Below are 26,805 nucleotides of genomic sequence, written 5' to 3'. Positions count from 1 at the left end.
GAGAAGGCTGACTCAGTGTGTAGCCTGCTTTCCCCGGTGACCGGAATCAACTTCAGCACAACCGATAAAACGAAAGCAGAGATCATGGGTTTTCCTCACGACACCTCAAACAAGGATGCTAAGTGCAGCAACTGAGGGTTTCTCACTTAGGTTCAGAATGCCTGTGACCTTGAGTTTGACCATAATTGTGCTCCCTAGTACTCCCGAATCTAAAGGAACAAGGCAGCCTCATCAAAACACACCTTACAATTTCATTTACAAAAGGATTTTTTTTTATTAGGTTTTCTAACACAGGCTGGCCTCAAATCCACTACAAAGCTGAGGATGACCTTGAAATTCTGACCCTCCTGAGTGCTAGGATCACAGGTGTGACACCGAGCCTGCTGTAAGTGGAGCTGGGAATGGAATACAGCCCCACAAGTGAGGGAATCCTTGAGGGGATCAGCTCCTATACTTTTGCTTCATTTTTAAACTGAAAATGTAAGTTTGGCTTAATCTCTAAATGCTGTTAAAAATATTTCCTTTTAGCAATATAAATAGCATATATATTTACACATGCACACACATGCACACACTAGCACTGGGAAATGTGCACTGGGTACCGTGTTGACCTTTGTCCTCTGGATACAGGAGAGGGAGCCTATACCCAGAGGGACAAAGACATCTTTCCAGAGCCACACAGCCTAGACCAGGCTCAGATGAGCTCCCCCTGAAGTCACAGACCCATCTCTTCCCAGAAGCCATGGAGACGCACAGTACAAGGAGGCCGAGGACGATGAGTTGGTTTGTGTACCTTGGTCCTGAAAAGAGCTGGCGTTCTTCCCAGAGCCTGAGACTCCACCCTGCCAAAGACCCAGCTTCAATCAGACTCTCCTGGAATTCTCCCTAGGGCAGAAACCTGAGGCCAGGTGGGGTGGAAGCCCGTCTCCTCAGATGACCGTAACCATGGGCACGGCCACTCAAAGAGCTTAGCCGTTGGGTGTGATGCCAGTCCTCTGGGCAGTTGGCCTGGTAGCCTGCGGGTGTGGCCTAGCCACCGCTGGCCAGGGGCACTTCACAGGTCACACAGGGAAGGAGAGGACATTAGGGCTTCTTAACAGGGGTCCCCGGGTGGCTGCTGGTGTAGATGAAGGTCTGTGAGATGTGACATGTCTGTCTGAAGTGAGGACTATGACAGTTTTTTATTTTGGAGACAAAGTTGCAAGTATTTGGGGCTTTCTTTGAATTTGCTGTGTAGCTGAGGGTGACCTTGAACTTCTGACCCTCCTGTTACTACCTCCGGAGTCTAGGGTAATAGGCCTGTAGCAGCCACCACATCCAGTCTATGCTATGCTGAGGCCTTGCCTGCCTTTGCTGAGTGCTCTACCAGCTGAGCTATAGTCCCGGTCCCAGGACCATGACTTGGAACACACCCCCCACCTCTCCCCCAGGTCTGGCCGCAAAGGCAGTGAGGCAGGTGACTTTTTAAAAAAAAAATATTTATTTATTATGTATACAATATTCTATCTGCATGTATGTCTGCAGGCCAGAAGAGGGCACCAGACCTCATTATAGATGGTTGTGAGCCACCATGTGGTTGCTGGAAATTGAACTCAGGACCTTTGAAAGAGCAGGCAATGCTCTTAACCACTGAGCCATCTCTCCAGCCCCCTGGCAGGTGACTTTTATTAGGACAGGGAAGGGCACAGCTGTTTTCCGGAGTCCATAACAGGGGCCTCCTTGAGCACCCGGCCACAGCTCCTTACAGTGTGAACTTGTCCTCTCAGGAGTGGTAAGAGAGCTCCCTGTTCTTAGGACGGAAACCAAACTCTTCTGGCTAAATGCAGCATCTTTCTTAGACTGCCTCTGGCTACAGGGGTTGCCTCTGTCCCTAAGACTTTCCAACTCCCTTCTGGGCACAGCTCAGCGGAACAACTTGCCTGACCAGGAAAGACACAATGCTCCTCTCCTTTCAACCCCCTGACCTTTCTCCACAGCCTGATGAGATTTAAACTCTAATGTCACCTCTTCGGAGAGCTCACTCAGCCCCCAGCTTAAGTCTTGACCCTGTCAGCCATCCCCACCCCCACCCCCAGCTTCGTGACTCCTCCCCTGCGCTGTGCCTGGGAGTAGGCACCTGTGTGTCTTGTTGTAGGATTCTCTGAGCCTATGTCAGGGTCTTGCACACAGTAGGTGCTCAGTAAACAGGAGCCGAAGGACTCAGTCTTCCAGGCAAGCATCTCAGGCCAAGGGATGATCTACTATTAGACTCCAATCATCTCAGGCCAAGGTCTCCAAGCAGCCATTCATCAGTCTTCTCCGGAGCTCAAGGGCTGCACTGATCCCCTGCATGTGTGGTCCCATCCCAGGCCGCAGAGGACGGATATCACTGCTTAGATAGGAAACGTCAGAGGCTGGTTTTAGGGTTTAGGGGTCCATTGCAGATTAACAGAACTGGGGAGCCAGAATTTTGAAATATCTTAACCGTCCCTCCCATTTAAAGATGACAAAACAGAGGCCCAGAGTCACACAGCACACCCGGGGAGAGGGAGGAAGGGCAGTCAGATTACAAGACATGTCCTAAGCCGTTAGTTTGAGACAGGATCTCACTATATAGCCCTGGCTAGCCTGGAACTCTCAATGTAGACCAGACTGGCCTCAAACTCAGAGATCTGTCTGCCTCTGCCTCCTCAGTGCCAGGATTACAGATATACATCACCACACCAGGCTCCTGAGCTGTTCTTTATTGTGTTGACATGAATTCTCCCTTCAGGAGCTCTGGCCATGTGGCAGAATCACAATAAATAAAAAGATTATTAGGAAAGGTGATTGTTAACCATCTCCTGTGCATCAGGAATTCTGTTAAATTAAAGAGAAGTTATTTTACTGTATGAGTGTTTTGCCTGCGTGTATGTGTGGGCACCACATGCATTGCAGTACCTACAGAGATCAGAAGAGGGCATTTGTCCCATGCAACTGGAGTTACAACCGGCTGTCACCCTCAATGTGGGTACCGGAAATGGAACCCGGGTCTTCTGGAAGAGCAGCCCGCTCTCCAGCCCTGTTTGTTTGTTTGTTTGTTTGTTTGTTTGTTTGTTTTTGCAGTGGGCATTTTCGCACAGTACTTTACATAATCCTGAAAAGCAGAGATACTCCTGTCTCGTACAGGCGGGGAAACGGTCTCAGAGAGACTGACCGAAAGAGCCGTGGTACTGGATCCCAGAACTGTCAGTTGCTGATAGTGCAGCAGTGTCAACAGAAAAGGAGACAGGAGTTTCTTAGGACTCCTGGAGCCAGAAAGTGGAAGCTTTCTGAGCTACCACTGTGGGCGTGGCCACCTGCGGGGCAGGGAGGAGGGGCTGGAAGGCCCCGCCCCTGGCTCCCCGGCAGCAGCGCGTGCCGACAGCGCCACCTACCTGGATCCGCGGGAACTACGGGCATGGGTCCATTGGCCGAGTCGGAATCGCGGGGGTGGGGGTGGGGATGATGTCGCATGAGCTCTATACTAGGTCACATCTCACGCGTCCTCCACTTGGGGGTGCAGTTTTAACACTCGCTAAGCAGCTCCAAAGCGCTGCAGTCGCGTTGTAGATACTGCGGTAAGATTTATATTTAAATATAACAAGACCCGGACGTTCAGATAAAGAAACTGAGGCCTGAGGAGCGGAGGGAGCTTTGATCTGTCGTCGGTAACTTGCACACGTTAGAATAAGTTTGAGACTAGTCATTTCAAATGAATGACTCAACGAGAAAATAGATCAAGGGCAAGCTTGGGGGCTGTTGGAATTTCTTAGCAGTAAGGGGTTACTTGGTGAATACCCTAAGGGGTTATTTGGGGGTTGCGGGACCATGGACTCACATAGAGTCAGGTGGGGCTTGACTTGTTGTTTTCTCCTTTGATAAGTGGGGCTCCTGACAGTCCCAGGTGGCTGTGAACTGTGGCTGAAGCACCTTTGCTGGGCCCGGTACAGTCTGTGCTCAGTGTGTGTACTTTCTCTCCCTGCTCCAGGCAGAACCCAGTGCCCCAATGACAAGGATGAGCCTGGGCAAATCTCTCCCTTCTTTTTAGAAGGTCCAGTAATCCTGGACCTCACTGCAGTACGTCAGAGCTAGAAAGAAGACAGAATTCTTTATTATTATTATTATTATTATTATTTATGTGTATAGTTTTCTGTCTGCATGTTTGCCTACATGCCAGAAGGCATCAGATCTTACTATAGATGGTTGTGAGCCACCACGTGGTTGCTGGGAATTGAACTCAGGGCCTCTGGACGAACAGACAATGCTCTTAACCTCTGAGCCATCTCTCCAGCTCAGAAGACAGAATTCTTTTTGTTGGTAGAGTGCTGTGTTTCTAGGAAGCCCAAGCTCTGAAAGCAATCAGAGTGTAGGGAGAAGAGCAGCACTCTGTGTTTCAGCAATACTAGAATACATCATGAAGCAGGAGACAATGACCAGCTTGGTTCCGGCTTCCATACTTAGCCGTATCTGAGGCCACCTTCCAAATCCAGTAAGCTCGAGCCTCTTGAGGCGATCCGTATTTTCCAGGGTGAAGTCCCAATACCATCGTAACAATGTGTGATGCACACATCTGAGCCCACACAAGTCATGCCACCTGTCTGTGCCCTGGAGTGTTTCCTTCCCGCCCATGCCCTGGCTTCCTTGCAAGTTCTGATTCCTCAAGGTGCATCCTGGGGTGTGGCATCTCACCTGCAGCCCCGACTCCCTCTGGCACTAACCTGCCTTAGACTCTTAAGACTGTCTACTCTGGAGAGCAGAGATCAAGGGAAGCATCTTCCTTTCCATGTAACCCTGTCGGCCTTTGGTCATGGGGCTGGGTGGGAATGAAAGCAAATGAACACACCTTTCCTTCCTTTCTAGCCAAGGGATGGTCATTTTTCAGCTCCTGTCCAGAACCTTGATTCTCTCCTCCCCTTCTTTTCCTGCTCAACAGTCTTGTTATGTAGCTCAGGCTAGCCTGAAATCACAATCCTCCAAACTCAGCCTCTGAAGTGCTGGAATTACAGACACATGGCACCATGTCTGGCTCCTGGTGTTTCAAAAGGAGTTACATATATGATTTTTCTGTGAAACCTCACTTAGTGTTCCTTATGTGGCTGCCAGTTATATTTTTTAAATCAGAGGCCAGAAGACAGGTCTTTGCAAAGTTTGGCTTAAGGGTCCCTGTTCTTGTCTGCTTTCTGTGGCTGTGGCCAAAACTACCTTGGGGGGTGAAGAATTGATTTGGCTCACAGGTGACTGTCCGTCACAGAACAAAGTAGGTCACAGACTACCACAAAGTGATGCCAAGGCAGGAAGCTGGAAATGGGAACTGAAGTACAGCCCACAAAGCAATGATTTTTGCTTCCTGCTTCCTTTCTTAAACAGCACAGGCCCTGCGGCCTGGGGATGGCAGCGCCGAGGTGAGCTGAGGCCTCTTGCACCGGTTTGCAGTGAAGAAAGGCAGCACGGATGAGTCTACAGGCCTAGCAGGAGAAAGCAACTGCTCAGCGGTCTTGGGAGAGGTTACACTGTCCCAAGGTGTAACCTCTGATACAGAAAATAATAAAAGATTAGGAGGCACAGAAGCACCAGATATGATTTCAAAATATAGATTTATTTATTAAGGATTATTTAATTTCTGCATAAAAATCACCAATTGTTCCTCATTGGGTTTTTTTTCCTTTAATACACATCAATTCTTCCAGGGTTTGTTCACCCCAATACTTTAAAAAATATAGCTCTTTTTAGCGCCAGAAGGACAGTTAAGGCAGCAAGGCAGTTTCTTGGGTCTCCACAGCTGGAGGGCTCCCATGACAGGCAGTTTCTTAGGTTGGACAAGCCATCCCTGAAGAAAAGAATTATGCAGAAGAATGCAAATACAGTCATGTATGGTCACTTGTGTGCCTAGTCAATCATCTGAAAAGGCTTGCTGGTACATTTCGGCTAAAACAAAACAAAACAAAACAACCTGTCTTACAAAAGACAGAGTGAAAGAGAGAGAGCAGGGCTGGCAAGGGCAGATGTGCCAGCCATGGTGAGGGCTCGACCAGTTTGCTTTTTAAACAGACACCACAGTAGGGACCCTGCTGAACTTCCAGTCAGACTCCATCGTGCTCCAAACATCTGAGACATCCTTGGGCCAGATGGATCAGGTTTCTTTGCTGGGTGAGGTGTATGTCTACCCCAGGCTGGGCTCCTCCTGAGCTGGGTAGGGGAGGAAAAGACAGAAAACCCTAGAAATTGATCGTTAGCAACGTTAATTGAGCAACGTTAATTGGTTTTGACCACACTGGAGGGAAGGTTTGCTCAACCTGGGCTTCTGGGAAAGCAGGAGTAGGTGTTTATTGCTCCATTAGAATAGGCAACAAACAAAAACAAAACAAATGACCTCTAACAAGCTGAGGCTGCCCCCTGCAGACCTAGGCTGGCCTGGCGGCTGAGCTGGGCACCCCAGCTTGATTCACAGTGATTCGGGCTTGCTTGTTCCCACGTGGGGCTGTGTCTGGGAGCTACACTGTATAGTCAAGCTCTGCGTTCATCTTGGTGTACATGTCATAGATGGCGTCGATGGTGGCTGTGTAGTTGACCAGGAAGAGGCGGATCTTCTCAAGGCACTCCTCCTCCGTCACGTTCTGCCCCTTGGAGAGAGCCTTCAGGAAGTCAGACTTGTAGGGTGCTGCATACAGTGCTGCCTTGAGAGGGAAGAGGGAAGGCAGGAGCAGTATTAGTGGGGCAAGTTCAGGCTGGCACGCTGGGCACCGAGGGGTGTGCAGCCCTGACGCCTGTGCTGGGCGGGTCACTCTGCTCATGTTGGAAGGGAAAAGAAAGGTGCATGCTCCCTTCCCTTGTAAGGGACAGCAGGACACCAGCACCAGCTTGGAGTACAGACAGACAGACAAGTGCACACTGAAGCGTGTGTCTTGAGGAAGTTCCTTAGCTATATTCACTCAACTTGGTTGCTTGTGTTAAGATTAGGGAGGGGACAGCGGGGCAGTGGTGGTGCACACTGTTAGTTCCAGAACTCGGGAATCAGAGGCAGGCAGCTCTCTGTGAGTTCGAGACCAGCCTGGTCTACAGAGTGAGTTCCAGGACAGCCAGGGCTACACAGTGCGACCCTGTCTCATAAACACAAAACCACACAAGAGAATGATTATGGAGGTTGTGTGAAGCGCTCTATGTAGCACAGGGTACACAGATGCTCAGCACAGCAACAGGTACACATTGTTCTGCCCTTGGTTAAATTTGGGGGCTACTTCAATACTTCGAAAGGCAGAGAACCAGAAATTCATAGAACCTTAGAGCCAGAGGACAAAGACACAACCAAATAAAACATCTAGACCCTGGTTTGTGGAGTGAGGGGATCACACGTGAGAAGACAGTAATTACTTTGGGGCCCTGACTTAAGCCACGTGCTGCACCCTGTGCAGGACTCCTTCCTTTTCCTAGAGGTCTGGAGGTGTGAGACATGAGGCCACTGAGGCCCAGGGAGGCAGGCTCAGAGACGGGAACCTGGTTGTGTTGCCTAGGCTGGCTCAGAGCTCCTGGGCTCTAGGATCATCCTGGGCAGAGGCTGAGCCCTGGGACCTGAGATCATCACAGGGCAGAGTATGAAACAGTGCCTACTAGCTGTGCACTTGCAGACAGCTGGGGTGACACATGGGATACCCTCTTTCCTGAGGGTGCTTGCAGGGGCTCTGTAGGAAGACACTGCAGGGAGAGTGGACTGCTTGAAATGAGCCCTGACCCCAGCCATGCCCAGGTAGACGGCCCAGAGGTGGCCACACTTTCTGCCTCATGACCCTACTCCTCCTGCCTGGACCCAGCCTGCCTTGGGGCCCTTCCTGTCAGAGCCTGGGCTTCTTGGGAAGGAGGGTTAATCTAATGAGGACATCGTGAGGGGCAGGGTAGCCAGGGACATTTGGGACTCCCAGCCTAATGAATCTAGGGCCCCTCGGCTACTCAGGCTGGCACAAGAGTCTTTTCCAGGAGCTGTGGTCAGTATCACCCAAACACAGGCCACTGTAAACCAAGGGCCAGAGTGTTTATAGCAGCTACGTCCTTGAGGGCAGGGCCCTTCTTCCCCTCTGTGCCTGGGGTGAGAGCCCAGGGTGGAGGAGAGCCAATGAGTCCACCATCACCCCGTGGTTCTTGAGTCTGCAGACCTGACTCTTCTCACAGCCATGAACCAACAGGCTGAGGGGCCCACAGGGACACTAAGGAACACCTGAGGCCACAAACAGGGTTGGCAGTGGTTGCATGAGGGTCTGAGTGCACCAGCCCCATCCCATAGTCCAGGTGAGTCCTTCGCGGGATAAGCAGGGACTCAGTGGGAAGGAACATAATCTTGTTGTCCCGTGGAGGCTCACCTTGAAGATCTTCTGCACCAGCCAGCCGTGGTACTTCTTTAGGGCCATCTCATAGGCCTTGTTGGCATTTACACGGATGAGGTTAGGGTGGTTCTCATCCCGTTCCCCGTCACAGATACTCTGCAGGAACACCTGGATGAAGCGCAGGCCCCTGTGGTCCAAGGGGACATTCATTTAGGACCATGACCCATAGCAGTGCATGCACAAGGGAGCACCTCCCCTAGGTGACCTGTGTCGGTTCTACTTCTGAGCATGTGACGACCCAGCTCTGGTGCCGTGCGCCCAAGCGGAGCCTATTCTGGGTCCCTGCAGCCTCTCGTGGCATAAAGGATGAAGCCAGTGTGGGCCTTGGCAGGTTCAAAGGCCAGAGATGTGTTACACTGCCTCCTAGGCTGCTCGCCTCTACTGCACAGTGACCCTAAGATGCTTCATGGGGCACAACAGGAACCCTGAATAGAAAGCAACAGGAAAGGGGGCCAGAAGCCCCTATGCTGAAGGCTTAGGTGTTGCTGTGAGAAGCAGGACCTAACTAGAGGAAGAATCCCTAGCGACCTCCTGTTTCCTGTCAGCCATGAGATGAGTAGCTTCTTCCCACAGTGCTGCTAGCAGGATGTCTTGCTTCATGGTGAGCCTAGCATCAGTGAAGCTGACCGAGGGCTGAGCCTCTCCATGTAGCTCATTTGGAGCCCCCATCCTACCCCCTTCAAATGCATGGGGCCGAACTGGGCACCGTCAGCCACTGCATAGCCAGGTGCCCTTTCAGCTGCTCACCAGCCTCCTGCCTTATGTGCCCATCACTGGATCCCAAACAAATGCCTCTGCTACCTTCCTGTAGGGGACTGGGGTTGCCCAGGCAAGAGCTTCTGGAGCAGGGCACTGACATATGACAGTATGTCATATGACAGGAGCCTGTCATAGTCCATCTGTGCTGGGCTCCAGAGCCAGCACTGCCTTTCTGGTCACCCCCAGGCCCACAGGTGACTTAGATATGAGGAGTGGCATCACCTGCCTTGCTACCGCTGGGCAAACGAACTGCGGGATATTCCTCAGTCCAGGCCTGCAAGGCCTGATGACAAGGTTGGGCAGTGTGCCTGGGGCAGCTCTTAGAACAACCGGATCCTGATGACCACACGGCCCACCTCTGGGAAGCCAACTTCCCCAAGTCCAGTTCACCAGAGAAGTATGTGTTGGGGGTCAGGAGATGACCTTCAGGGGACAAGCTGTCTTCCTGGGTCCTGGTCCAGACCCCTGAAATGTCAACAGTGGGAACAGTGGAGGGCAGGGCAAGCGTCCCTGCCTTCTTAGCAGCTGCTGGAATCGCACGGCTAGAGAATTCTGGAGCTACCAGACCACTGAAAAGATTCAAGGAAGATACCCGTGCAAGTTCAGGAGCGCTCCTACCACAAGCCTATCAAGGGAGTCTTAACCTAACACACAAATCCACCCGTGCACGACGCGCTACCTCTGTGCCGTGCACCATCTGTACCACTGCCCAGTCGACCTGGGCTGTGACGTGGCCTCCTTGGTGAGATGGGGAGATGCCACATCTGGACCACTCTATCCGGTGCATAAAGAAGGGAGCCGGAGACTAAGGCTGGAAAGTGCACTTCCCCTGCTGTCTCTGGGGCCAGAACAAGGGAGAGCCACCACGCATCTGTCAGCCTTGGGAAGTTTCTTGTGGCTATTAAATGGCAGTGTGGACACCCTTGGCCCAACGTGGCACAGCCACGCCCCACCTCCAGTCCGTCACCTTTTCAGCCACAGCAGTGCCAGTGTGGCTCCCACTCTGGGCCACTCGGCTCCATACATGCCCTTCTCCACCTCCAGGATGTTCTGCAGGGTCCTGAACTTGGCTGGGTCAGTGTCGTAGACGGCTTTAATTTTCTGGAATAGAGCACAGATGTTTTCCTGTCACGGACTGCCCCGCAGACTGCTTCCGCACACCGGGCAGAGTGTCCCATCCTGTGAGCCCTGCCACCCACCTGCTCATGAGTGCAGGGGCCACCCAGGAGCCTGGGCCTCTGAAATGCTTCAAGTGCCTCTCACACAGTCCTTTCGGTGACCCGGACACCGCACTCAGAACCCAATCAATGGATTAGGACTCAGGGGTAATGTGTCAAAAGGCTTGGGACAGGGAGTGGGGCCTAGCTGGGCTAGCTCCAAAACCCATATCTTCCCACTGCTTTTTTTTTTTTTTTTTTGGTTTTTCGAGACAGGGTTTCTCTGTGGCTTTGGAGCCTGTCCTGGAACTAGCTCTTGTAGACCAAGCTGGTCTCGAACTCACAGAGATCTGCCTGCCTCTGCCTCCCGAGTGCTGGGATTAAAGGCGTGCGCCACCACCGCCCGGCCTTCCCACTGCTATTGACACTGTCACAGACATCAGGGACCTGAAGTCCCACAGTGAAGAGGAATGGACGAGGCAAAAGGGTTCAAAGCTATTCAGACAAAGCAGCCACCTGTCACTTCCTGCTGTGTGACCTTAAGTGAGTCATCAACCACTCTGAGCTTCAAGCTCCTCATCTCTGTGAGACAGTAATAGCAGGACCAGGCCCAAGGTTCCCTGGGCTGGAGAAGTGAGGCCGCGCCCTCAATGTGCCTCTCTGCAGAAGTACCCAACATGGAAGAGCCAAGCTGATGCCACTATGGACTTGATTCTTGTTCTTTTTGTGGTGGTGGGATGCTTAACTAGGCTAGCAGAGATCCTCAGTCCTCAGCCTGAGTGCTGGAATTACAGGATGCCTGCACGATGATGTTTAACTGGAGTTGTGTGAGTGTGTGTGAGTGTGTGAGTGTGAGTGTGTGTGTGAGTGTGTGTGTGTGAGTGTATGTATGAGTGTGTGTGTGTGAGTGTGTATGTGTGAGTACCAATGGAGGCTAGGACACTAGATCTCTGGAAATGGGGTTAAAGGAACTTGAAGTTGCCCAGTGTGGGTACTGGGACCAAACTCCAGGCCTCTGAAAGAGCAGCAAGCACCCTTGGCCCCTGAGCCCTCTCACCAGCCCTCTACCTTTACTTATTTATATATTTATTTGTTTGTTTGTTTTGATTTTTCGAAACAAGGTTTCTCTGTGTAGCAGTCCTAGCTATCCTGGAATTCCCTTTATAGATTAGGCTGGCCTCGGATTCCGAGTGCTGGAATTAAAACCATATGCCACCACCACCCAGCCCTGCCTTTATTTTTTTTAAGGTGCGGCCTCTCACTGGCTGGCCAGTGGCCACCAGGGACCCATCTCTCTCCGATCCTCAAGCACCAGGATTATTCTTGTGCTGCCCAGTGATACTTTGACATGGGTTTAGGGGTCCTAAATCAGGCCTGCATGTTTGTAAAACTGAACCACTTCCCCATCTATGGAGTTCTTGTTTGGTGGAGCAGGTAGCAGAGTATCTGGACAAGCCTGGATTGTGTGCTTGCAAGGGGGCACTGAGAACCTTGGTCCGGCAGGTGAGGGGCTAGGACTCTACAGTCTCTGTCCTCTTCCCTGAACTCAGCCTGGGACCTGGCAGGGTGGGCTCAGATGCCTGATGATGTACTTACAGTGATGTTCCCACTTATGTCTGCTTTGATGGGCGTAAACACTGGGGACCCAAGGCAATCTGGGAACAGAATGAGAAGAGAGATTCAGATTCCCAACCAAGATGGCATTCAGAACCACCACAGGCCATGGAAAACCGCCACCTTCCACACATGGAAGACTGTGTTTAGGGGCCAGGAAGAATCATTTATAGGTGTTCAGAAGGTCCCGTGGCCAAGTGAATTCACAGGGTGCTGGGCTCTGGATGAGAGTGGATTGTCACCCCAGAACTGGTGAGGGCCTCTGAGGCTGCTGGAGGTGCTCTCCCCAGCACTGCCCCATCCAAGAGAACTCTCTGCAGTGCTGGAAATGCCCCTCCGCCTGCACTGTCTTGCCGGCAATCATGAGACTTCAGACTTGACTTCCGCCCTCCCCCTCACACTGCCCTTCATCTGAGCTTCAAGTTTCCCATCTTGTGAGCGGGACAGGTGTGTGACAAGCAGCCACAGACACACATTCTGTTCTCCCTGGAGCTACAGTGTTTCCATGTGGAGGAGGGAACCTTTCTTGGCAGATCCCAGTAGAACAGAGTGCAGTACAAACAGTGACAACTTTGAGCAGGTGATAGGCAGACCAAGAGTCACCTGTCCATGTGTGCTTGGAACCCCAGGCCCCATGTGGGATGTGAATTGTGTTCCTACCTCTTCCCCTCCCCATGCTTTGCTCCTGTTAGCCGGCAGCACCTGCAGCCAGAATATCATACCAGCAAAAGCTGCTCAGAGAGGAGGGGTGCAGGCCTTCGGGGTCACATTCCAGTACTGCCCTCACTCTCAGAGCCTAAGCGAAGTTGCCTTGCTCCCCTGACACCCACCTTCTCCCTGCTGGGAAGTGGGCTTGCTAAGTCTGACTCAGAACAAAAGCACAAGGACACCATAGTAGGCAGAAGTAGGTACCAGTACCACAGAAGGGAGATCCTGCTGCCATGGAGGCAGACAAGGGCCTAAGGACTCAGTGAATGACCTTAGGAGAAGAACTGCTGGTCAAATCCCACTGAAGGTGACCAGCACACGTGGGTGGCCATCTGGAATACTCTTTCACTGCTGACGTGAAGCAGTGTGTGCTGAAAGCACCTGCAATGACACACCCCAGACACAGAGGGACATGGATGAGGAACCAGATAGGTGGTAGTGAGATGGGCCTGATATCCCTCCATGGGGCAAGTATCCTGGATCACATGTCTGTTTCCTCCGTGTGAGTCAGGGATCAGAAATCAGGATTTAAGATGCACCACCCTGGTTACAGGCATGTACCTGTAACCCCAACATTTAGGAGGCAGAGGCGGGAACACGGAGAGTTTGAGGCCAGCCTGGGCTACAAAGCAGAGTCTCTGGAAAGAAAACAAGAAACAATGTTGCACCTAGGCTATGGGTGCAGCTCAGTGCAGAGGAGGCAGAGCCCCTGCCCAGCATGTGTGAGGTCCTGGGTGGGACCCTCATCACCAAAAAATTAAATTATGGGCCCAAGAGATGGCCCAGTGGCGACTTACACATTCAGTCCCCAGGACCCGCATGGTGGAAGGAGAGAACAGATTTCCACAGTTGTCCTTTGACCCCCACTCAGTCGTCATGGCTCACACTGCTTGCTCATAGGAGTAAATGCAAAAATCAATTTAAAAGAAAATTACTCTAGACCTACTTATCAGGGTGCCCCGTGTGAGGCAAACGCTGGGAAAGAGGCACTGATCAGTCTATGCTCCCTAATTCTAGGATCATGCTTCACTACCGAGCAAATCTCTCCCAACCTCTGCAGAGTGCAAACCCCGCTGTACACACGCATCTCACTTTTTCTCTTTCTGAGATCGTGGTGTGTAGACCATGGTCCAGCCTCCAATCGCTGGGATGACAGGTGTGTTCCACCACATCCTGCCTACTGAAGTCCCGTCTGCCCCTGTGTACTGTGGCCGTGGTGCCTGGAAAACTGACCCCCCTGGCAGGCTCTTCTCCACACTTTTGTGCAGGCGCACGTGAGGGCCAGAGGTCAACCATGGTGTGTTTCCTAACCACTGTCCTCGCCTCTCACTGAGCCCAGGCTCACTTACTGGACAGGCATCAAGCTCCAGGGGTTCTCTTGTCTGCACGCCACTCCCCACCCGACACAGACAGGCCCAGGTGTTGTTTTGGGTGCCAGACATCCACACTCAGCCTATGGCAGCACAGCAGATACTTTACTAAGGGCACCATTCTCCCCTCCCCTTTGTCTACACTCTTACTATAGTTCAGATGACCCCCACGTATTAGGTTTTTTTGTTTGTTTGTTTGGTTGGTTTTGTTTTTTTGAGACAGGGTTTCTCTGTGTAGCCTTGGCTGTCCTGGAACTCACTCTGTAGAACAGGTTGGCCTCAGACTCAGAGACCTGCCTGCCTCTGCTTCCCGAGTGCTGGGATTAAAGGCGTGCGCCACCACCCGGCTCCAAGTATTAGTTTTAAGCACCCAGCCACTCAAGATGGCAGAGGGTCTGTGAAGCAACTTGGGCTTCAGCTTTTCTCCCTGAAAAGTGATACTAGGTCTCTGTGCAGGGCAGGGTTGCTCTGCAGGGCAGGTACGGACTGTGTACACAGCAGGTGCTGAGTGTTCATCAACCACAGCCTTCACAGGGAGATGCCAGGAAGCCGGCCTGGACGGCAGAGTGTGGGCAGCCGTGGTCTACTGTACGACATAACCCCCGGTACGGCACCGAGCCCCGCCCTGTTGACAGGAGAAAGGCTTATTGTTTGCCGTTCTCCTGACCGTGCTCGTGAGGCTCACAAAGCCGCTGTGCTCAGCAGGCACTGTCCCCACAGCAGCCGTCATTGTGTGTGACTGGTGGCTGGGGCCCAGGCCAGGGTGCCCGCTCTGCTGTGGGGGAAGGGTACGGTGGATGGAGGCAGATGCTGAGGCAGGGACTGAGGCTCCATGAGGGACTTTAAGAAAGAGAGTGGGCCTAGCCTGTCACCCCAGCATGCTGGAGCCTGATGCAGGAGGGTCATGAGTTCTAGGTCAGCTTGGGCTACACAGTGAGAACCTATCCCAGACAAAAAAAGGTGAGAGTGTAGGGTCAGGGTGACCCCAGGCGGAGGGCAGGAAAGGCTTGGACAGTGTGCCCTGTGCTATAGGCCAAACAGGCCAATGGCACCTAAAAGCTGGGCACTTGCGGTTAGTGTCACGTCAGAGCCAGCTGGCCCTGGGTGTGAATTGTGACTCTGACAAGTGACTTGAGAACTCTGAGTATGAACCCTTCATTTCCTGCAGCCCAGAGGTTCTGTGCAGAGAGAACTCCGAGTATGGTGGGCTGGGGTCTGCTTCCCATGGCTTACACGGGGGCCACTTAGAGAGGCCAAATGAGTCACCCGAGTTGGGTAACAGCGCCAAAGCACCCCACGTCAGCTTTCTAGGATACATCTGCTGGTGTGAACTCAGAACAGTGCTGGGGCAGGAACCCCAAAGCATGGTTTGAATTCCCACACTCAGGTGGCCTTTCTAAGAGTCAAGCCTGTGCTGGTCCCCACAGCCTGTCAGCCTCACTGCTGCCCCAGAGCCCAGTCTGCCCACAACCACCTTTCCTGTCTGACTAGTTTCGCGGTTCCCTCAAACTCGTTTTGCCTTCTTTTAACTGCCATCAACCCGCCCGGCCCTGGAGGGAGAGGGCCTTACATGGTTTTCCAGTTTGTCCTGTAACCCACAGAAGGAAGGGAGCTGCCTTTAAAAACAGGAAGGCCCACAGTGCCACCACCTCCTGCTGTCACACAACCAACCCCAACAGGCAAGCTGCTTCGGAAAAGCTCTGACTTTTTAGAACACCGCTGAAAGGCCTCTTACGCCTAATAAAGGCTTTTTTTTCTCAACGCAGAAGGCATAAGAAAAGGTCAAGAGGCAGAGGCAGGCGGGATCTCTGTGAGTTCAAGGCCAGCCTGGTCTACAAGAGCTAGTTCCAGGGCAGGAACCAAAAACTACGGAGAAACCCTGTCTCGAAAAATCAAAAAAAAAAAAAAGGTCAATAAATCTGATTACAAAACCCGAGAGCTTCTTATAAGAGGCCATCAACAAAGTGGAGCAGGAAGCAGAGAAAATAAAGGCTGTTTATTATCCCAAATACACAAAGAGTATTTACAGAACAATAAGAAAAAAAGTTCTTTACAATGAATAATTCACGAGTGAAATAAAAAGATGCTTAATCACAGTGATGAAGAAAATACAACTAACATGGAGACCTTTCCATCAACTAAGTAATTTTATGAATGTATCAGCCACTGGCTTAACCATTCTGGATAGCATTTATTTAAAATGTAACACCAGGGCTGCAGAGATGATCAGAAGCTAAAGGCATTTGCTGCCCTTCCAGGGGACCTGAAGTCAGTAACCAGCACCCCTGTCAGGTGGCTCACAAACTCCTGTAACTAGTATCAGGGATCTGACTTCCTCTGTGGGTATCTCTATACATGTAGCACATTCAGGCACACATACACACAAATTAAAACAAATCCACAAATGGAACAAGCCATCTGTAACTTTCTAAAAAGGGTCATCATTTAAAAATATAAAGGGTGGCCTGGTGATGTCACAGGCTCCCTCAAACCTTCACCATGGGGCACTACACTGAATGTCTTCTGTCTTTTTAAAAGCACTTATGGGTTGTTGATGGCTGTTTTCTCCTGCTTTGCCGGCAGCATCCAGTAGCTGCTGGGAAAACAAAGAGTAAGCTGTCAAAACTACTCGCAAAACAAAAGGAAATGGAAGCCAGGAGAGGAAGTCCCCTTCGGGGACTAGGGCCTCCTGCCTGGGTCTCTACCACTGCCCAAAGGGTTGCCACTGCCCAGAAAGCAGAATTGTCCACCAGCCAACTTGTCACTATATACCACCCAGATCATTTCCTCCTTCAGCACAGCTGAACACAGGTCATTGTACTCAGAGCAGCCAGGGTGTGGCTGGGCATTACAGACAGTGCTTGCCAAGCACGCTCAAGGCCCTGGGTTCCAGCATCACGACGTGGTGGTGCACGCCCATAGCCTTGGCACTTGGGAGGTTGAGGCAGGAAATACTAGTTCGGGGCCTGCCTGGGTGACTTAGTGAGACTGAGTAGCTCCTGCTCTCCCTCTCCAGAAAAGAGCACAGCGCACATCTGGAAATTTCCGTCACAGGCATTCCAAACATCTTTACTGTTTTCTTCTCTATTCATGTGTACGGTCATGTGGGTGCACAGGCATTTGGAAGTCAGAGGTCAACCCCAGGTGCCATCTTCCATCTTTTTGATACAATAAGGATCTCTCACTGGCCTGTGGCTTGTTAAGTAAACTAGATTGGCTAACCAGTGAGCTGCAGGAAGCCACCTGTCCCAATCTCCCCAGCACTGGGATTATAAGCATGCACCACCACACCTGGCTTTCTACATGGGTTCTGGGAATTAAACTCCCAGACTTCAGGTATGCAGGCTAGCCTTGAACTTCCTTTGTCGTTGAAGAGGGCTCTGAACTCCTAAGTCCCCAGCCTCCACCTCCCAGGCCTTAGAATTACAGGCCTGCAGCTCTGTCTATCACAACAAAGTGTGTTCCCATTGTCCCAAACTGAACAACAAATAAGAGATTAGCCATGTCCTGAGAGGTGCCAGCCCTCTAACCACTTCCTCTCAGAAAATCATTTTCATTTAAGAACAAAATGTCATCCCAGTTCTCAGGGGCCGAGGCAGGAAGATGGAGGGTTGAAGCCCAGTCTGAGCCACATGTCCAGGCCCTGGCACAGGTAAATGAGCAAACACAGGAGGAACCAGGTGACGCTGCTTTTGGTGAGACACACCTAACTCAGTCCCTGAACACTTATTTCCAAGGAGTGGTCACCATGTGGCAATAGACACTATGTGTTGTGGGGAGGTTCTGTTGGGAATGCCTTTTTTCATAGCCAGATAATAAAATTTGCTAGACACTCCCAGCAGATTAATGTTACAGGTCCTGAGTTACAAGATCAGAATGGGTGGCTCAAATTACAGCCGATGGAGATGAATCTTTTATTAACTGGGGAGGGGTGTCCAGGCTCAGGTCACAGGCCGTTTCGGAAGGGGAGAACACAGAGGATGGCCACACTCTAAGGCTGGCTCTGCTCTATATTATCACCTTTGAGAACCACGCTGCATCTGCACACTGTCTGTCCACTGTGGCCCTCTTTAATAACAGTCTGGAGGCCAGGGGTAGTGACACACACCTTTAGTCTCTCTGCACTGTTTGAGGCTATTCCTGGTGGTCTACATAGTGAGCTCCAAGCCAGTCAGGACTATATAGTGAGATCTTGTCCCCCCAAAAAGCCAGCCTTAAGTTGTAAGTATAGTTGGGAAAATCTGATTGCTCTGTAACCTGGGGAAATTAGCCAATGTCTCTGAGCTACAATTGCCTCATTAGTAAAATAAGAGTAACGATGAATCCCATCTTGCGGAGAGGCTTCAGCCAAGGGCTCAGCACAGTTCCTGCAGGGTACCTCAATAAAAAGTCTTATTCAGCTTATGCAGGAGAGAAGGTAGAGTAAAAGAAACACTCCTCCATTGATGGTGGGAATGCAAACTGGTACAGTCACTTTGGAAATCAGTATGGTGACTTCTCAGAAAATTAGGAATCAACCTTCCTCAAGACCAGCAATACTACTTTTGGGTATATGCCCAAAGGATGCTCAAAGGACATGTGCTCAACTATGTTCACAGAAGCATTATTTGTCATAGCCAGAACCTGGAAACAACCTAAATGCCCCTTGACCGAAGAATGCATAAAGAAGAAATAGTACATTTATACAATGGAGTACTATACAGTAGGAAAAAATAATGGCATCTTGAAATTTCCAGGCAAATGGATGGATCTAGAAAACATCATATTGAGTGAGGTAACTCAGATCTAGAAAGACAAATATAATATGCACTCACTCATAAGTGGCTTTTAGACATAAAGCAAAAAAAAAAATCAGCCTACAATTCACAATCCCAGAGAACCTAGACAACAAAGAGGATCCTAAGAGAGACATACATGGATCTAATCTACAGGGGAAGTAGAAAAAGACAAGATATCCTGAGTAAATTGTGAGTGTGGGAATCATGGAAAAGGATAGAAAAGAGGAAAAGAAAGGATCAGGGAAAAATATATAGTTCAATTAAAAACAATAAAAATAAATAAATAAATGTCTTATTTATTTATTATACTTACTACATAGTATAGCATCATCTTTCTCAACAGTCAGGTTTTCTAGAAAGGAAATCCAGAAAACAATGACCCTGGTTGTTGGGAAAGCAGAGACTGGATCTATGGTGGAATACGTTCCTATCATGCACAACATGGGAAGGAGTAAAGAAGAAATCAGAGATGGGGAAATATTGACAGACTGAAGAGGAAAAGCCAACAGAAATCATCCAGGCATGACTTCAAGAGCGTTACAAAGGGGGCTTGGGTGGGAGTCAAGGGATGTTCTTGGAGGACAGCACAGAGAACACTTGGAAGCCTGGGGAAGCTGACTGCCTGGGGCACACCCAGTCGGCTGGTTCCTGAAGCATTTAGGAAGTTTAGCTACATTGTAACAACAAAGAGAAAGGGGGCTGAGTAAGGCTGTAACAGAAGCAGGGAGACTCACAAAGCCATTTTAAAAACAGAAACAATAGAACCTAAGACCACAGCTGGCTATTCCACCCCACAAGCTCTAACACTGTCACATCACACCAGCTTCCCCTCCCCAGCCACACAGCAGCTCAGGAAGCTTTTGTCCAGAAGAGGACTTCTCGGGGAACACAGCTGTGCCTGAAGAAGCAGGGCTGCCTGCCCTGTGCCAGGGCTGCATCCTCAAGGTCCTCTTTAAGAAACCCTACCCCAGTCGGGCGGTGGTGGCGCACGCCTTTAATCCCAGCACTCGGGAGGCAGAGGCAGGCGGATCTCTGTGAGTTCGAGACCAGCCTGGTCTACAAGAGCTAGTTCTAGGACAGGCTCCAAAACCACAGAGAAACCCTGTCTTGAAAAACCAAAAAAAAAAAAAAAAAAGAAAAGAAAAAAAAAAAAAAAAAAAGAAACCCTACCCCAATTCCCTTGTTTCTTACTTCCTTCATAAGGGTTAGAAACGAGTTTCCACCCACTCCCACGCTTGCCCCTGAGAGCCATCTTAAAGGGGTCAGGCTAGCTGTGATGGGGCATACATGTGTTTCACAAGGTCCTGGGCCAGGAGATCTCCCACTTGGACATTGCCTAAGCCACCTATACTCCACCAGGAACGTCACAGAAGGGCCTGACTCTGTCCCTAACAGATTCCCAGCGCTATGCCTTATCCCTCTGCAAACCAGGTGAGAAGATGAGGCTGTCTGTAAGCTCAGTCACACACTTGGCTACTTCCTTTTCTCTTCTGCTCTCACACTAACAGAGGCCAGGCACCAGGCCCGAACCTCAGAACCAGATGTCCTGAACAGAGAAAGACCGATAAGCCATCTCAGAAGGCCAGGGTGGGCAAGTGGGTGACACCAGGGGCCCAGACCTACTCCACATGGCTCTCAGCTGCACTTGGATGATTCTCAGACTGACACAGCCAACGGTTGGCCCTGGGCCCTGGCAGTCAGTCACCCAGGCTCAGGAATGCTTTCTCTGCGGTAGAGCCGTTTCCCAAGGGCTGGACTGCATGCACTCTGGCAGCCTCTCACCCATGCAAAGGTGGGGTGACTCTAGGCATTGAGCACCATCATCACCTTGTGAGGTTGCCTCCTGGGGCTCAGAGAGATGAGAAAGTCCGCGTTTCTTTCCACTCACTTGTCCTGGGTGTTCAGGGCACAGGGATGGGAGGAAACCAGTTGGATCCAAAGTCTCTGCTCCCCTCTGCACTTCAAAGGCAGCCATCCTACAGACTGGCAAGGGCCCCTCCCAAGGCACTCACTCAGTCAGGAGCACCAGAACTAGGCAGGGCTGACCGTGCCTGCTTACTACACATTTGCAAATGCCTCCCTCTAATGCCAGGCCACTGCAGGACTTTAAAGCTGAACAAACCAGGACCGGAAGTGCCTCTTCGGCTCTGTGTCCCTTCTGGGCACCGTTTCTTCTTCCAAGTGCTGCTTACGCCAGCACAGTCTATGTCCTGGGTTTGTGTAGAGCCCACCTCTCAATATTCCACCACTAAGACAGCCTGCTGGAGCAGAGGGGGAGCACAATCCCACTGCATCTCTTTCACAAGAGTCAACGTGCAAACAGCCCTCAACAGACGTGTAAAACACGGCAGGGCTGTAGCCAAGGGTCCTCAGTCCAGGAAGGGCTTGCTGCACGGGGGAGTGTCCTAGAGATAAGGGTACCAGGCACAGGCAAGGCCAGCTCCCAAGGACACTGATTCAATTACGCTAAGAGTCACAAATAAAGGAAACACATTCCCAGTATTAAACCTCAAATGAGTAGCAGAAATCATTGCCTTGAGCTCCTCCATCCCGGACTTTTCCTGAGACAATGACAGCTAATAGTTGTCATAGATGTCACCTCATGGACCAACTTTAATTGACTTAAGAAAGTGGTTATTCTAAAAAAGATGCTGAGGCTGTATCTAAGCTCAAAAGGGAAAAAAGAATTGTGATTGATTAGTAATGCCTGCCACGTGTGTAGGATGTACAAAGATTATGTCTTCTGATTTAATCATGTATTTTAATATGAAAAGAGAAGCCAGCATTTTTGGCAAGAACCTAGAAGAATGGAAATGGAAAAAACAAACAAGCAACAGCCTCCCCTCCAAAAAAAAACCCTTTCATGCAGCTAAGTGTAGTGTATATTAATAACACCAGCACTCTGGAAGCTGAGGTAGGGGTGTCACAAATTCAGGGTCAGTCTGGGCTAAAACATAAGTAAGATAAAAGGATACATTCAGCAAATGTTCCGGCTTGCAGAGTCCTGGGCACTGAAGTTACTCAGAACCACAGATCACAATAGGTTCTAGGAGGCACAGGGAGGAGGATGACTGTCTGGGTAGGGTTATCGCTAAGCCAATTCCTTAAGGACATGTGGACTCCAGCCAGACAAAAGAAAGGAGGTGTGTGGGTGGGCGAGTAGAATGGTATGCAGAGTGAGGAGAAAGGCTGACACAAGGAGGACTCTGGGGACGGTGGCACAATGCCATCTGTGGGCCTGGGAGTCATTCAGAAAGCTGGTAGCACAGATTTCAGGAGAGCATATCAGGGAACCACTGAGGCTTCCAGCTACGGAGGAACATCAAGCCTCCTGGGTTGAGAGCAGCTGCATAACTGACCTAAAAGATAAGTGAGCAGGAGTCACAGGTCAGTCTTGTAACCGATCAGTCAGGAGATCCAATTACTGGGTCAGAGGGGAGAAAAAAAGATGGGTAAAGGACCAGCCTCTAAGTGGATATGGGAAGACCTGCATGAGCGGAAGAATTCAGGCTAGAGATACAGAGGCAGGGTGAGTCCCCAAAGGGATGCTGTAAACCAGAGGAGCAGGCTGACATGTAGCCCACGCCCACAGGAGCAGAGAGAATCAGTGTTGACCAAGCCCAGCCAATGGTCCCAGGCCACACCCTGAGGAGTTACGGTGGTTGTTCCAACAGGTCCAAAGAACTATGCAGAGAAAGAGATCTGGAGATGTTGGCAGCAGCACTGTCGACCACAGCGTGGGAGTCCGGCACGAGGGATTGTTAAACTGTGGACACATCCAAGTAGAATCCTAAGCCACTACGGGTATGACAAGGGACGTAGGAAGGCAGCCTCACTATGCAGTTAAATGGAACATGCAGTTAGATGAAAAATGAGGTTGAACATTTCTCTCTCTCAAAGACACAGAAGGAAGACCCTAGAAGGAAAATATCCTCAAGTGGCAGAAGGCTGCTCTTTAAAAACCCTACTTCAAAAGGCTGTGAGATGCCAAGAGGATAGCTCACATCTGTGATTCCAGCCGTTTGGAAGCTGAGGAAGGAGAACCACATTTGAGACCAGCCTGGGCTGCACAGTGAGTTCCAGCACAGAGTGGAATCTTAACACAGAAAACAAAACAAACAAACAACAACAACAACAAACCAATAGGTTCCTGAAACGGATATGGTGGTGCATGCCTATAACCCCAGAAGCTTGGAAACTGTGGCCGAGTCACAGCTTGTGACTACAGAGTTGATTCAAGACCAGTCTGAGCTACAGATCCCGGTTTCAAGACAAATGTCCATGAAGGAATTAAGTGAACTGATAAGTCGGTATTAGATCCTTAGGGCCTATAAATGGCAGTCAAGAATAGGACCAAGCTCGTCCCTCTGAATGGGGTTGACAGTTGTATGGCTGGGGCAAACTGAGGGGCCACTGGCAGTGGCACTGGGATTTGTCTCTGTTGCAGGTACTGGCTTTTTGGGATCCTGTTCTCTTTGGACGTATACCTTGCTCAGCCTAGATGTAGTAGGGAGGGCCTTGGACCTTCCACAGGGCAAGGTGCCTTGCCCTCTCTTAGGATTGGAGGGGGTGGGGTAGGAGGGTGTGTAGAGGGAATGGGAGGAGGAAAGGGAGTGGGAATTTGGATTGGTATTTTTGTTTCTTTTTTAAAAAAAGGTCTAATTTAAAAAAAGAAAAAAAATTTAAATGGCAGTCATTGTTTGGTTCTGCTCTGATTTGAGAAAACCTGTTCCCACAATGCCACTCAGGCTCCTTGTGGCCATCATTCCAGACCAGCTGTAGTCCAGGGCCACACGCAATCAGGGACATCCCAAAGATGTAGACTAAGACCCCACCTTGAGCTGACAGTGAGCCTCCAAGGCCAGGGTGGGAGAACCTGAGTCCACAGTAGAAAGCACCATCCAGGAAGAGCACGCTCAAATGTTTTCTTTTATATAAGTGCCAGTATTGACTCTCTTTTGCAAACAGCAAATGGCTCTAGGGTGACCCCTGTCAGTTAACCCTTTATAGGCCAACGCCACTGAAGTGTCTGTCTAAATGGTGCTTCTGTCTACAGCTGTGACATCCACAGCCCAAGACGGCAGCAAAGACAAGGATCCTTTGAGACCAGAGGCAGAGAGGGAGGGACATTCTTCTGCCCTTGCTCCAGCTGCCTCCTCCCATCTCCTCCCAAACCAGCCAGATGCCCATACTCAAAAGGGGTGCCCCAAGTGCAGAGCTGACATGCCACCTCAGTGTAGATGGGGAAGCCATGCCATCACCACCATGGAGCCATTGTCCGGGCTTCAGTGTCCTTCGTATTGAGGGGTATCTGGAGGGACCTGGATAATGCCCTGTGGCATTCAGCACCCCTTCAACTACAAAGATCAAAACTATCTCTCCACACACTAAGGAACAAAACTATCCTCACTTGAGAACCACCGGCCCCAGTATATTCTGGTTGGCTCTAACTAGCAAACTACTCAGAGATCCAAGGAGGAAATAGGCACAGACACAAAACGCAGTGTTTCAGGGTCGACAAGATGGCTCAGCAGGTAAAGGAGCTTGCTGCAAAGCTGGATGATTTGAGTTTGATTCCCAGGACCCATATGGTGGGAGGTAAGAACTGACTTCTGAAATCTGTCCTCCAGCCCCTGGCATTCAAACATATGCAAATAAATAAGTATGTGTGTGTATATATATATATATATACATATATTTAAATATTTATTTACCTATTATGTATACAATATTCTGTCTGTATCTCTGCAGGCCAGAAGAGGGCACCAGACCTCCTTACAGATGGTTGTGAGCCACCATGTGGTTGCCGGGAATTGAACTCAGGACCTTTGGAAGGGCAGGCAATGCTCCTAACCACTGAGCCATCTCTCCAGCCCAAATAAGTATATTTTTTAAAAAAGAAACATAATGTCATAAAAATCAAAGCTAAAGCCAGCAGCTCCCTGTCTAAAGATGCAATCTTATCTCCAGACAAGATACCGATGACTGACAAGAAGGTCTCATGCACTAAACGGGTTTAACGGAGGACCTACTAAGTTGTGCTCGGCACAGCAGTGGCTGAGGAAGCTGAGACCCTGCTCTCAGGTTGCCGCTCCAGGTTGGAGCCTCTCACAGACAAGTGCATTCAAGATTAGAGTTAACATCTATTTTAGACACCTACGGAAGGGGCCCAACATTATATTTAAGAACTTCATACATGACTTTCTTCCCACAGGAAGCATCTCTTCACAAGCCCTCAATTATCCCCATATCCAGCCTAGACCAGCACCTCCATGTCACTCTGAGGCTCAAGAGAAAAAGTGGTAACAGATCTACAGGGCCACACACCCCTTGTGGGAACTACTGCCCCCCACCAAGTCCGAATCATCTCCAGGAGCCAACCAAGTGACTCTGCATGTGGGTGCCAAACCTCCTCAGGCTAAGCAGCCTCAAGGCTCTGCCCAAGTGTAGGCTTCCCCTGGACTCTGCCCTGGGGGCTGGTGTTGTCCTGCAAAGTCACCAAATGAGCTAGCAGGGTAGGGCACTGGGAGCGTCCCCACAAAGCAGAAAGCAGGGCTCAGGTTGCACCCTTTGTGGACTGCAAGGCAAAGGGCAGGGCAGATGGCATCGGTTTTCCTTCCACTTTCCAACAAGGCCTGGACTGGAGGAGGGGAGGAAGAGGGTCTGAAACAGGCTTGGGGACTCATTGCAGTGCTCCTACGAGCTTCTTCAACTTGACTTGCGGCGGACAGGACTTCCTCCTTGCCCAGCCAAAGGGAGGGAGGGATTCGAACTAAGCACCCTGCCGCTGACATCACCCCCACAACCCACCCACTTCTCTTCTCCTGACCCCTTTCCTAGACGGAGGAAAACCTTTTCATGACTTCCTCTAAAAAGCGTCCTTGAGTTTTGCAGCTCCATCTTCAAGCCCTTGGAGGTGGCGGTGGTCTTTGATCTGGGGTCGGGTGAGGCTGGGGAGGGGAGGGCAGGGTTTATTCCTTTTAAGGGTGGGGGAGAATTGAGAACCAGTCTGAAAGGGACGAAAAATGAAACCGAGGATGAAGGCGTTCCGGGGAGCCGGAGGTTGATGCAGCATGTCAGTGGTGCAATAGTAAGGGATGTTAGGGGGCGATGGATGAGAGGGAGTGATGGGGTTCGTCTGAGGGGAGAGAAGGAATATCTGGGCAGGTGGAAAGGGCTGGCGGCGCGCGGGACTCACCGAAGAAGGGCGGCAGGTGGGCCACCGCCTCCAGGAAGGGCCCGGTCTCGATCTGCCGGTCCGCGGGCAGCGGCTTGAGCAGGTGCTCGGCCAGCAGCGCCATTTCGGGGTCGAGGCCCTTGGTGATGCCCCAGCCCGCACCGAGGGCGTCCGCGCCCGGGCTGTCGCCGCCCGCCGCCGCCTCCCGGGACGCCAGCGTCGCCACTTCCGCCCGCGCCTCTCAGCGAGCGCCGAGCGCCGCCCGCAGGCCGGAGCCATTTAGCACTCCGCCCCGCCCCTCCGCAGCTCGGCCAATAGGCACACACCGCCGCGCCCATTTGGCCAATGGGAGTCCGCCTCCCCCGCTACCGCACTGCCATTGGCCTGGGGGCGGAGCTTAGCGGAAGCGCGGGCGGCGGACACCAGGTGAGCCGCGCCCAGGTGAGGCAGTGCACCCAGCCAGCCTGTCACCGGTTACCTCAGCCCCTAACTTGGGGTGCAGGCCGGCGTCACTCTGGTCCCCACCCGCTTACAGTCCAACCCCCTAGCGGGGCCTTGTTTCTCAATCCGGGGCCCTCTAAAGGTTCTAGGTTCACGCCTCCCGAAGCCTGCACCCGGGTACACCTCAGCCACAATCCGGCCTCGCTGCTGTGCCCTAAAACCCAGAGCTTAGTGTACCCCAAATCCAGTGGGAATATTCCGCCCACACTGAATATTCAAAGGCCTTCTCTGCGTTGCCGCTGCTCGCTGTGCCCGGCACAGAGGATGCAGTGACCATGTAGCCAAGTCGCTGTCCTGGAACCAACAGTCTAGTCGCAAATTAGCAGCTTCAGAGCTGGCTTGTGAGTGAAGAAAGCAAAGCAGGCTTGA

At 51.1% G+C, this 26,805-nt stretch overlaps 1 protein-coding gene across 1 annotated transcript; it reads right to left on the bottom strand.

The window, feature by feature from the left end:
- Positions 1–5,577: 5,577 nt before the first annotated feature.
- Gltp (glycolipid transfer protein) lies at positions 5,578–26,167 on the bottom strand. Its single transcript, XM_057764914.1, has 5 exons — positions 25,957–26,167; positions 11,885–11,943; positions 10,099–10,232; positions 8,349–8,499; positions 5,578–6,674 (listed from the first exon to the last, which is right to left on the bottom strand). The coding sequence occupies exons 1-5, from the start codon at positions 26,057–26,059 to the stop codon at positions 6,492–6,494; spliced, it is 630 nt and encodes a 209-aa protein (XP_057620897.1). The 5' UTR covers positions 26,060–26,167; the 3' UTR covers positions 5,578–6,491.
- Positions 26,168–26,805: the final 638 nt, after the last annotated feature.

Source organism: Chionomys nivalis, chromosome 3 (genome assembly GCF_950005125.1).
Source record: "Chionomys nivalis chromosome 3, mChiNiv1.1, whole genome shotgun sequence".
Lineage (NCBI taxonomy): Eukaryota > Metazoa > Chordata > Mammalia > Rodentia > Cricetidae > Chionomys > Chionomys nivalis.
This window is presented reverse-complemented; position numbering and strand designations above follow the sequence as displayed.